The following is a 13,517-nucleotide window of genomic DNA, read 5'->3' as shown; positions in this document are numbered from 1 at the left end:
ATTCTATTAGTTTCCCTCTTCAAACTCATTTACACCCACAAGGCTGTGCGGATTTCACATTCCTGGGACCCTCAGCCGGCTGTGTATCATGTGAGCTACTATTTATTCACGCTGCACGGCAAACACTCTCTACCTGACATGTTATGCTACGAGACAGTCACCACTCACTTGTGTGCAATGGTTGTGAGGCGCTCATCGTTCACCGCCCTTCGTACCTCTGCCCGGTGCCGCTCTGTTGAAATGCTAGCACAAAATAGAAGGAGTAATGTTCGTTGGATGCCGCAAGTTATAACACGAGTGAACACATCGTAGAATACAATGCTAATTATTCACACATTATGCTATCAAAACCTCAGACACAAAGGGTCAGGAACATTTACAGGTTATTTATCAACGTGAAAATTACCGGAAATTGAAACTGAAAATGAAATTAATTGAAAATTGAAAGTCAAAAGGAGCCGAATGGGAAGCATAGCGGACTTGGGGAATTTTTAGATTTCGGCAGCTTTAAATTTGAAATTCCCAACAATTATTACTTTAGTAAATAATCCTGTCAGTGTGCACATGAACCACTAAGTAATTGCAGAAACGTGAGCTGGCTATAAAATAGAGATTAATATTTATTATATAACTGTGACACTGTACTGGTTGGTTTCTATAGTCTATTTACACAATGTAAAAGCTCTACATGTGACTATCGTTATTATACGGTATATGGGGATTACCTCAGCACTTTCGACAGCTCCCCAAGAAGATCTTTCTTTTCCTTACTGAGGTCTCCCTGGGCGCGGAGGGCGCTAATAACGCCAGCATACGCCTCCAGCTCTGAAAACCAGAAACAGGAGTCACATGGAAAGAAAATTAATGACTATACAGATTAATTTATTTTTATATTTTATGTATACTTGACTGACAAGGGTTTGAAATTAGGTAATATGTAAGCAATAGCGCCACGAGAGTTGGCAGATTTACATAATCACCTTTTATACAGCGCGGCTTTTCATCTGAAAACCTACATCTAACTGTTGAATATATAAATGTATAGTTTTATACTTGAACACTCTGGATTGTACAAAGATAAACCTCCTCTTTATTATCTATAATACCCGTATAAGCAATGTTACAGTTAGAGTGATACTCTGAATACGACATTCTCTTCAAATTATAAATAGAAAGTACATTACAAATATGAAAGACCCCCACCATCCCAACTCCAGCCGCCGGCCAATGAAGTGCCATGTCCTGACCTCACGTCACCCCTCCCTGTGAGTCCCAGCATGCATCCCTCAGCTGAAGGCAGGGAGGTGAGAGTGAATAATCTACTGTATTTTACTGAGCTGGCTGACTCAGAGACAAGAGTGTAACTGCTGTCAGTAAGCACACTCTTATCAGTAACAGTGCTGTACATGATGGGATCTCAGTATGTTCTGGCTGGCTGAGAGTGATAGGAATGTGACTGCTGTCAGTAAGAACACTCTTATCAGTAACAGCACTGTACATGATGGGATCTCAGTATGTTCTGGCTGCTTGACAGTGATAGGAATGTGACTGTTGTCTTAGCTGGAAGTGACGTCACGAGAGGTGTGCAAATGTTACATGTGGATGTAGACTGATAGCTGTTGAGCTAGAAAGCAGCAGCAGTCTAAACAGCGAACTATTAAACTTTTGATAATTTTTAAGGTGGGAATTATACCACCAACGCTATCTATACCAGAGCAATTCTTGCTCTGGGAAATGTGAGTATGTTACTTTATTTATTTTACTCCACGTTTACAAATATTTATTTCACCATTGGAGTATTCTTTTTGTATATATCCCTACATATGTTCTATATACACTGCACTCCATTTGAGCCATTTGGGACGCCTATACCAACTTATATCCTTAGACGGGGATTGTTCCGTCCATGCGCTGAAACAGCTGAGCTCTGAGATAGCTCAATTAAATGTGAGTGTAATCACACAAGATCACACATCACTTACTTATAGTACATCCTGTATTACACTATTATTGTTTCTTCTGTTTTATATGAGGTCCAATATGTGTATAATTTCAAAAGACCTGTGTACTAATTGAGTTTTGTACGTACGTAATCTTTGGGTGCAGTTACTTTCCTTTTCTTCTTGATACACTCTTATCAGTAACAGCACTGTACATGATGGGATCTCAGTATGTTCTGGCTGCCTGAGCGTGATAGGAATGTGACTGCTGTCAGTAAGCACACTTATCAGTAGCAGCACTGTACATGATGGGATCTCAGTATGTTCTGGCTGCTTGAGCGTGATAGGAATGTGACTGCTGTTGATGTGGAATTATTAAAAATCTTTATTGTACTTGTATTGAATTATTGTACTAACTCCATTTTAACCTTATATTGTGACAATCCTCCATTTTGTCCTCCTAACCTGACTTCTTCAATCCTCCATTTTGTCCTCATGACTTAACTTGTTCATTTTTAAAAACTACCTTACGTGACTGAACTTCTCAACCCAATTAGTATAGTAGACAAAGACTGTGTTTCCTGCAAGGACAAGCACCAGGAGGTGCTGGCTACTCCTTAAACCTTGCTGGCTACTCCTTAGAACTTGTAAGATAGTGTAGTTTGAAGGCCACGAGAACACAGTAGTAATGAAATGTTTTATTCATAAGAGACCTTGCACCTGGACATGAAGCCTGATATCATTGACCGTGTAAAATGACGCTCAAGACCCCCTTATCCCCACCCATGTCCAGAATAATCCCACCTCTGGTGGGTGGGCACGAGACTAACCTCTTAATTTTTTGAACCAATAGGTAAGACACTAACCCCGACACTTAACAATTAATCCAATTGATGATGTTTATTTGCTGATATTCTAATAATCAATGATGACGCAAAATGCCTCTTAAAAGGGCCTGCGCGCCCGCTTTTTCTTCACTTGCCAATAAACTTTCTCGAAGTTATTTTAACCTGAACCTTGTGTGTCAGACTTAATTACTTCAGCGTATATACGCAATTTAATTTTATTGATTTGGACAGGAACAGATAGACATTTGAACATTTTGGTTTACTTTCAAAAAGTACCATAACCCTGTCAGCAAGCACACTTATCAGTAACAGCACTGTACATGATGAGATCTCAGTATGTTCTGGCTGTCTAAAAGTGATAGGAGTGTGACTGCTGTCAGCATGCTCAGATTTGTGTAAAAATCTTTACTTTTTCAAAACTTTAAAATGTACAGAATACCAGAAATCAGCCAGGAAGGTACCCAATAATCAGTATTGGCTTTGGCTCTGTAAAATGGATATTGATCGATCCCAAGTAAATATACAGGTATACCATACTAGCTGCATGTTAATATATAGACAAGCCCTCATTTTAAACGTTAAAATTAAGAATTTAAAAATGTGATTTTTTTTGTAGTAGTAACAAATTCAGCATCTGTTATACACACAGGATTTACGCTAAAAATGTTAAACGTGAATGGATTTTCTGTCTGCATTGAAGGTAACAAAAAAAAAATGTACATATTCAGTTCTCAAACACACACACACGAAGATCATTGGGTCTGCAGTAACAGATAGCGCTAAACGAGCTCCGACTTTAAGCTTTATTTACAAAACGAGGGAATTGGGATCTCAAAGGCCAAACTGAGGCTAAAATAGCCAAGCTGTGAATTCTTTTCCCCCCAAATTAGCAATTTTTGTCTACATTTTGACATTCAGATTTCAATACACTCCAATTTTGACAATAGTGAATGCACCCTTTAGCAATGTTCAGTTTGTGACAATGCATCAATGAGGTCGTAATCTGTACGTTAAAACACCATCTAGTCCGCCCTGGCCCTCCCCAAATATAGTAAAACTTTACTTGCATTCAAGTTTACAGCTGACATCATCAGAAGTGATTATGTGAGCCAATCACCATGTATCCATTAGGATTGGCTGAGAGTGCATGGAGGCAGATCAGGGGCAGAGCCAGCACAAGTCAAACACAGCCCTGGCCAATCAGCATCTCCTCATAGAGATACATTGAATCAATGCATTCTATAAGGAAAGTTCAGTGTCTCCATGCAGAGGGTGGAGACACTGAATATCAGTCACACTGTGCAGCACAGACCCAGGAAGGATCTCTAACAGCCATCTGAGGAGTGGCCAGTGAAGTTATCACTAGGCTGTAATGTAAACACTGCATTTTCTCTGAAACAAACCGTGTTTACTGCAAAAAGCCTGAAGGGAATGGTTCTACTCACAAATACAATACGCTGTAGTTGTTCTGGTGACTGTAGTGTTCTTTTAACTATATCATGACAGATACAGATGGCCCAATTCAATACCTAAAACAGTCTGATATGTAAACAATCATGTTAAAAAGATAGGTGTAAACCTGTTGTCCACACATGCTGTGGTTATGGTGTCAGGATTGCATCCCCGAGTTCTAGTTTGACACAAAACAAGGGTCCTCGGAGGCCCACAGTATTTCACCTTGTGTAACATATGGCTACTATATATAAAATCTACATTTCCCCATTAGTACCATGAATTCCATCATATTCTGATGGTCTGCAGTGGTTATGGTGCCTCTAAAGCACATTACCAACCTAGGGTGGGAGTCACGAGAAGAACTATGAGATCCAGCATGAAGTAGACTATTCCCCAGTCAGATCATTAGTAAAAAGTTCCAAAAGCAATGCTTCGTCTTCTCAAGGGTAAAACATCCATCTTGAAATTGCCACCCCAGAAATCACATTTTACTCATTGTATGACAAGCATTTCGGGCATTTTTAAAGTATTGGTTTGTAGAACTGAGGGCCTCATGACTACATGAAGATTATAAAACTAGTAAATAAATTACCCAGGAATAATAATAATAAAAAAAACAGAATCTGACGTCTCCTTACACGCCTGCTTTATGTGCAAAGACAATGAACATTAGAACAAACAGGCTAAGTGTCAGAGTATATGGGAAACCGCTGCCTGTAATTCTGCTATCATGCCAGGAGCGTATCAAGCACGGCACATCCCCTGCAGCCCTCGGCAACACAGGAAACAGCCACAATGACATCACCGGAGACAAAAAACAACACGTAACCTAAACAGAGCGAGACAGCCACATATAAACTAAACAAAGCGAGACAGCCTTATATAAAGCAAACGGCACCTAAACAGAGCGAGACATCCTTATATAAACTAAACAAAGCGAGACAGCGTTATATAAAGCAAACGGCACCTAAACAGAGCGAGACATCCTTATATAAACTAAACAAAGCGAGACAGCCTTATATAAAGCAAACGGCACCTAAACAGAGAGCGAGACAGCCATATATAAACTAAACAAAGCGAGACAGCCTTATATAAAGCAAACGGCACCTAAACAGAGCGAGACAGCCTTATATAAACTAAACAAAGCGAGACAGCCTTATATAAAGCAAACGGCACCTAAACAGAGCGAGACATCCTTATATAAACTAAACAAAGCGAGAGCCTTATATAAAGCAAACAGCACCTAAACAGAGAGCGAAACAGCCTTATATAAACTAAACAAAGCGAGACAGCCTTATATAAAGCAAAGGGCACCTAAACAAAGCGAGACAGCCACATATAAAGCAAACGGCACCTAAACAGAGAGCGAGACAGCCACATCTAAACTAAACAAAGCGAGACAGCCTTATATAAAGCAAACGGCACCTAAACAGAGCGAGACATCCTTATATAAACTAAACAAAACGAGACAGCCTTATATAAAGCAAACGGCACCTAAACAGAGAGCGAGACAGCCATATATAAACTAAACAAAGCGAGACAGCCTTATATAAAGCAAACGGCACCTAAACAGAGCGAGACATCCTTATATAAACTAAACAAAGCGAGACAGCCTTATATAAAGCAAACGGCACCTAAACAGAGCGAGACATCCTTATATAAACTAAACAAAGCGAGACAGCCTTATATAAAGCAAACGGCACCTAAACAGAGCGAGACATCCTTATATAAACTAAACAAAGCGAGACAGCGTTATATAAAGCAAACGGCACCTAAACAGAGCGAGACATCCTTATATAAACTAAACAAAGCGAGACAGCCTTATATAAAGCAAACGGCACCTAAACAGAGAGCGAGACAGCCATATATAAACTAAACAAAGCGAGACAGCCTTATATAAAGCAAACGGCACCTAAACAGAGCGAGACAGCCTTATATAAACTAAACAAAGCGAGACAGCCTTATATAAAGCAAACGGCACCTAAACAGAGCGAGACATCCTTATATAAACTAAACAAAGCGAGAGCCTTATATAAAGCAAACAGCACCTAAACAGAGAGCGAAACAGCCTTATATAAACTAAACAAAGCGAGACAGCCTTATATAAAGCAAAGGGCACCTAAACAAAGCGAGACAGCCACATATAAAGCAAACGGCACCTAAACAGAGAGCGAGACAGCCACATATAAACTAAACAAAGCGAGACAGCCTTATATAAAGCAAACGGCACCTAAACAGAGCGAGACATCCTTATATAAACTAAACAAAACGAGACAGCCTTATATAAAGCAAACGGCACCTAAACAGAGAGCGAGACAGCCATATATAAACTAAACAAAGCGAGACAGCCTTATATAAAGCAAACGGCACCTAAACAGAGCGAGACATCCTTATATAAACTAAACAAAGCGAGACAGCCTTATATAAAGCAAACGGCACCTAAACAGAGCGAGACATCCTTATATAAACTAAACAAAGCGAGACAGCCTTATATAAAGCAAACGGCACCTAAACAGAGAGCGAGACAGCCATATATAAACTAAACAAAGCGAGACAGCCTTATATAAAGCAAACGGCACCTAAACAGAGCGAGACAGCCTTATATAAACTAAACAAAGCGAGACAGCCTTATATAAAGCAAACGGCACCTAAACAGAGCGAGACATCCTTATATAAACTAAACAAAGCGAGAGCCTTATATAAAGCAAACGGCACCTAAACAGAGAGCGAAACAGCCTTATATAAACTAAACAAAGCGAGACAGCCTTATATAAAGCAAAGGGCACCTAAACAAAGCGAGACAGCCACATATAAAGCAAACGGCACCTAAACAGAGAGCGAGACAGCCACATATAAACTAAACAAAGCGAGACAGCCTTATATAAAGCAAACGGCACCTAAACAGAGCGAGACATCCTTATATAAACTAAACAAAACGAGACAGCCTTATATAAAGCAAACGGCACCTAAACAGAGAGCGAGACAGCCATATATAAACTAAACAAAGCGAGACAGCCTTATATAAAGCAAACGGCACCTAAACAGAGCGAGACATCCTTATATAAACTAAACAAAGCGAGAGCCTTATATAAAGCAAACGGCACCTAAACAGAGAGCGAGACAGCCACATATAAACTAGACAGAGTGAGTCAGCCTTATATAAACTAAACAAAGCGAGACAGCCTTATATAAAGCAAAGGGCACCTAAACAAAGCGAGACAGCCACATATAAAGCAAACGGCACCTGAGCAGAGAGCGAGACAGCCACATATAAACTAAACAAAGCGAGACAGCCTTATATAAAGCAAACGGCACCTAAGCAGAGCGAGACAGCCTTATATAAACTAGACAGAGCGAGACAGCCTTATATAAACTAAACAGAGCGAGACAGCCTTATATAAAGCAAACGGCACCTAAACAGAGCGAGACAGCTTTATATAAACTAGACAGAGCGAGACAGCCTTATATAAAGCAAATGGCACCTAAACAGAGCGAAACATCCTTATATAAACTAAACAAAGCGAGACAGCCTTATATAAAGCAAACGGCACCTAAACAGAGAGCGAGACAGCCATATATAAACTAAACAAAGCGAGACAGCCTTATATAAAGCAAACGGCACCTAAACAGAGCGAGACAGCCTTATATAAACTAAACAAAGCGAGACCGCCTTATATAAAGCAAACGGCACCTAAACAGAGCGAGACATCCTTATATAAACTAAACAAAGCGAGACAGCCTTATATAAAGCAAACGGCACCTAAACAGAGAGCGAGACAGCCATATATAAACTAAACAAAGCGAGACAGCCTTATATAAAGCAAACGGCACCTAAACAGAGCGAGACAGCCTTATATAAACTAAACAAAGCGAGACAGCCTTATATAAAGCAAACGGCACCTAAACAGAGCGAGACATCCTTATATAAACTAAACAAAGCGAGAGCCTTATATAAAGCAAACAGCACCTAAACAGAGAGCGAAACAGCCTTATATAAACTAAACAAAGCGAGACAGCCTTATATAAAGCAAAGGGCACCTAAACAAAGCGAGACAGCCACATATAAAGCAAACGGCACCTAAACAGAGAGCGAGACAGCCACATATAAACTAAACAAAGCGAGACAGCCTTATATAAAGCAAACGGCACCTAAACAGAGCGAGACATCCTTATATAAACTAAACAAAACGAGACAGCCTTATATAAAGCAAACGGCACCTAAACAGAGAGCGAGACAGCCACATATAAACTAAACAAAGCGAGACAGCCTTATATAAAGCAAACGGCACCTAAACAGAGCGAGACATCCTTATATAAACTAAACAAAACGAGACAGCCTTATATAAAGCAAACGGCACCTAAACAGAGAGCGAGACAGCCTTATATAAAGCAAACGGCACCTAAACAGAGAGCGAGACAGCCATATATAAACTAAACAAAGCGAGACAGCCTTATATAAAGCAAACGGCACCTAAACAGAGCGAGACATCCTTATATAAACTAAACAAAACGAGACAGCCTTATATAAAGCAAACGGCACCTAAACAGAGAGCGAGACAGCCTTATATAAAGCAAACGGCACCTAAACAGAGAGCGAGACAGCCATATATAAACTAAACAAAGCGAGACAGCCTTATATAAAGCAAACGGCACCTAAACAGAGCGAGACATCCTTATATAAACTAAACAAAACGAGACAGCCTTATATAAAGCAAACGGCACCTAAACAGAGAGCGAGACAGCCATATATAAACTAAACAAAGCGAGACAGCCTTATATAAAGCAAACGGCACCTAAACAGAGCGAGACATCCTTATATAAACTAAACAAAGCGAGAGCCTTATATAAAGCAAACGGCACCTAAACAGAGAGCGAGACAGCCACATATAAACTAGACAGAGTGAGTCAGCCTTATATAAACTAAACAAAGCGAGACAGCCTTATATAAAGCAAAGGGCACCTAAACAAAGCGAGACAGCCACATATAAAGCAAACGGCACCTAAGCAGAGAGCGAGACAGCCACATATAAACTAAACAAAGCGAGACAGCCTTATATAAAGCAAACGGCACCTAAGCAGAGCGAGACAGCCTTATATAAACTAGACAGAGCGAGACAGCCTTATATAAACTAAACAGAGCGAGACAGCCTTATATAAAGCAAACGGCACCTAAACAGAGCGAGACAGCTTTATATAAACTAGACAGAGCGAGACAGCCTTATATAAAGCAAATGGCACCTAAACAGAGCGAAAACAGAAATTTTTACTTACCGTAAATTCTTTTTTTCTTAATATGGTGGCAGTCACATATGGGTTTTGCTCCTCCCTGTGGACAAGACTTTTAACAAGCTTATTAAAAAGGATCCTCCCCCTTTGGGTATAAAGGCTCAGACCGCAAAACCTACCCCAGTACGTGACAAGTAAAGAAACCAGAAAATATCCAATGCAAAATTACTTTAATAAAGAGGGAGGGTTATAATACTGCCACCATATTAAGAAAAAAAGAATTTACGGTAAGTAAAAATTTCTGTTTTTTCTGTCATATGGTGGCAGTCACATATGGGATATAGCAAGAATCCCTCTGGGCGGGACCTATGCCACGACGGCTTGTAACACCTTACGCCCAAAGGCAGCTTCAGAGGCAGAGAAAATGTCTAGCCGGTAGTGCTTGATAAAGGTGTTGTAAGATGACCAGCATGCTGCCTTGCAAATGATTTCTGGAGATGCAAGTGCTCTTTCTGCCCATGAGGTAGCCATAGCTCGAGTAGAATGGGCCTTGATAGCAGCAGGCGACTGAAGACCTGAGGAAGAATATGCCAAATCGATAGCCTGAATAAGCCAACGAGATAAAGTACCACGGGAAGATACCTTACCCTTTAAGTGACCCTGAAAATTAACAAACAGGTGATCCGACACTCTGAATTCCTTTGTTCTGTTTAAATATATACGTAACGCTCTTCTTACGTCCAACTTTTGCCATCTGTGTTCTTGAAGGGATGAGGGCGCACTAAAAAAGGAAGGTAAAATAATAGGTTGATTCACATTCTTTGAAGATAAAACCTTAGGAAGAAAAGATGGTCTCGGGTAAAGAACCACCTTGTCCTCATGGAAAATAGTGAATTCGTCTGAGGAGGATAGGGCGTGAAGTTCTCCCACTCTTTTGGCTGAGGTGATGGCCACCAGAAACAAAACCTTAAGAGATAAAATTTTTAAAGGAACTTCCTCCAAAGGTTCAAACGGGGTAGCACTAAGGGCTTGAAGGACTAGGGCTAAGTCCCATGATGGAAACACTGATCGTTTAGGAGGCCTCCTGAGGCTGATAGACCTAAAAAACCTTCTGATAAAAACATTTGCTGCCAGATCCTTTAGAAGAAAAAAATTCAAAGCAGATATTTGGACCTTGAGAGTTGAGACTCCCAGGCCAGCGTCAAAGCCTTCTTGTAAAAACTGAAGAATGTTATCAATTGATGGTTGTAAGATCGGGAACCGGTGATCCCTACACCAGTGCAGAAACTTGGACCAAATTCTAAAGTATATCCTAGAAGTCGATACTCTAGTGGCGCGGAGTAAGACAGCTATTCTCTCATCCTGCAATCCCTTGTTTCGAAGGATCAGCCTTGCAGTAGCCAAGCCGTCAATCTGAACATCTCTAGTACCTTCAAGGGTAGGTTCCTGTTCACAATGAGATGAGCTGACATTGGAAGTTCCCAATAGCTGATGGTCATCTCTTTTAGGGCGGCAAACCAGGCTCTGTTTGGCCAATAAGGGGATATTGCCAATATCCTTGCCCTGTCTGTTCGTATCTTGAGGAGAACCTTTGGGATCAGGGGCAGAGGTGGGAAGATGTAAGCCAGCTGAAAATCCCACCTTATTGATAGAGCGTCTATCCAACTGGGTCGATCCGTTCTGAATAGGGAGGCGAAGTGGTAAACCTTCTTGTTTGATCTTCTTGCCATCAAATCTACTTCTGGTACGTCGAATTTCACAGTTAGGATTCTGAATACGTCCGGGTTTAGCGACCATTCCTTTTGGTCCCACTTTCCCCTGCTCAAATCGTCGGCTATAACATTGTCGCTGCCTCTTATGTAGACCGCCGTAATGTCTTCCAGATTTCTCTGCGCCCATTCCATAACGGCTGTACAAAGACTGTAAAGCCTTCTCGCTCTGGTTCCTCCCTGTCGATTGATATAAGAGACTACCGTACGATTGTCTGACTGTATCTTGACCGCTCTTTGAAGTAACCAAGGTCTGAGGTGATGAAGAGCATACAGAACCGCCAACAATTCTTTGAAATTTGTGGATTCCTCTGCTTCTTTGGAAGACCATTTTCCTTGGAACATGGTGGAACCCAAGTGGGCTCCCCAACCTGAGTTTGAAGCGTCTGTGGTGACTATCAGCCAGACCTTTGGTAGAAAGGACAAGCCTTTTAACAGGCACTCTGAGGTTATCCACCAATCTAGCTGCTTTTTCACCTGAGGGGACAGTAGGAATCTTTCGTCTAGATCTTCCTCCTTCTTTGACCAAGACGTCAGGATGTTCCACTGTAAAGGTCTGACCTTTGATCTTGCCCATTTGACTGCGGGAAAAGTGGCCGTAAGAAGCCCTAATACACTCATGGCCTCTCTGAATGAACAACTTTTCATTCTCTGGAGGTTGGAAATCGATCTTCGGATCTTTATTCTCTTCCGTCTGGGCAGAAAAATAGACATGGTGGTTGAATCGATCTTGAACCCGAGAAACTCTATTACTCTTGTTGGAATGCAAACTGATTTTTTTAGATTCAAAATCCAACCATGGTCCTGAAGAAACTTTATAGTGATCCGCAGATCCTCGTGCAGTTGATCTTCGGTATGTGCCACCAGTAGCCAGTCGTCTAAATATGGGACAATAGAAACACCCTTTTCCCTTAAATGAGCAGTTAGAGGAGACAGGATTTTGGTAAAGATTCTTGGAGCGGAGGACAGACCAAAAGGTAGAGCCCTGAACTGGAAATGAACGGTGTGACTTCTTCTTCTTATTGCAAATCTTAGATATTTCCTTGAAGTAGTGGCTATCGGCACATGTAGATAGGCATCCTTTAAGTCGATTTTTACCATAACGTCTCCGTTTTGCAATAGGGGAAAAATTGATGCGATTGATTCCATACGGAATCTGTGATAAGGGATAAACTGATTTATCCTCTTCAGATCCAGAATGGGCTGAAATGAGTGGTCTGGTTTTGGAACGAGAAACAGTCTTGAATAGACTCCTCGAAATTCCCGTTTCTGTGGCACTCTTTCTATTACCCTTTTGTGAAGAAGCATCCTGGTCTGACAATCTAGAGCTCGAGATTTCTTTCTGGACTGGTAGGATGAAAGTAGAAACCTTGATCTTGGCTTTTCCAGAAAAACAATCTTGTGTCCCTTTCGGATAATCCTTAGAACCCAAGGATCCTTTGTGGTCTGTTCCCATGTCGGTAAAAAATATTGGAGTCGTCCTCCTACACCTCTGGCGTCAAAAACGCTTCCCTTTGTCTCTGAAGCTTCTCTTGACTTCGTTACTCTGTTCAAATTTTCGGTTTTTTTCTTTTCTTTGAAAATAGTGTGGTCTTTCCTGAAAGGGTCGTCTACCCCTGGATTGATAATTCCTGTAGCCTGCTCTCCAGGAAATTTTTCGATCCTGAGGAAGTGCCTTCTTGGTTTCAGACATCTGACGTATGATTTCCTCTAAGGGAGCGCCGAACAATTTAGCCTTTTCCAGAGGAAGTTCACAAAGGACTGCCTTGGACGCCGTATCTGCCGACCAAGACCTCAACCATAGGGCACGTCTTGCCACCGAAGTCAAACCCATGATCCTGGAGGCCAATTTTATCACTTCTACTGACATATCCAAAAGGAATTCATTCGCAAAATGCATGTTCTGAAACATGTGACTAAGATCAACGACCTGGCCAGATGAAAAATTTTCTTGTACTAGATTTAGCCAAACTTCATTCGCTCTGGCTGCTGCTGCCCCTGCCAGAAGGGCTTTACATTGGAAACCGGCTGTCTGATAAGCTCGCCTACACGAGGTTTCGGCTCTCTTATCCATGGGATTTTTCAATGCTGCAGTTTCTCCAATAGGGATCGTGGTTCTCTTGGCAATCTGTGCCACCTGAACATCAACTTTTGGGAGATCTTCCCACATAACGTCGCTAGCCAGCTTAAAGATGTCCTTGAAGTGTCTGGAAATAAAGGCACGTTTTTCCGGGTTTTTCCATTCCCTAAAAATAGAATCAACTAGGCTCTGTTGTACA

The 13,517-nt window shown here is 41.2% G+C and overlaps 1 protein-coding gene across 1 annotated transcript in view; it reads right to left on the bottom strand.

Annotated features, from left to right (window-relative positions):
- The window catches only part of EMSY (EMSY transcriptional repressor, BRCA2 interacting), a 60,906-nt gene that overhangs the window by 33,178 nt on the left and 14,211 nt on the right, over positions 1-13,517 (bottom strand). The window contains exons 3-4 of the mRNA XM_063432307.1: positions 726-825; positions 169-243 (exon numbers count right to left, since the gene is read on the bottom strand). Coding sequence (XP_063288377.1) covers positions 169-243; positions 726-825 — 175 coding nt within the window. The remainder of the gene's footprint in view (positions 1-168; positions 244-725; positions 826-13,517) is intronic.

Source organism: Pelobates fuscus, chromosome 1 (assembly GCF_036172605.1).
Source record: "Pelobates fuscus isolate aPelFus1 chromosome 1, aPelFus1.pri, whole genome shotgun sequence".
Taxonomy (NCBI): Eukaryota; Metazoa; Chordata; class Amphibia; order Anura; family Pelobatidae; genus Pelobates; species Pelobates fuscus.
The sequence above is the reverse complement of the archived record's forward strand: the minus strand, read 5'-3'. Positions and strand labels throughout refer to the sequence as shown.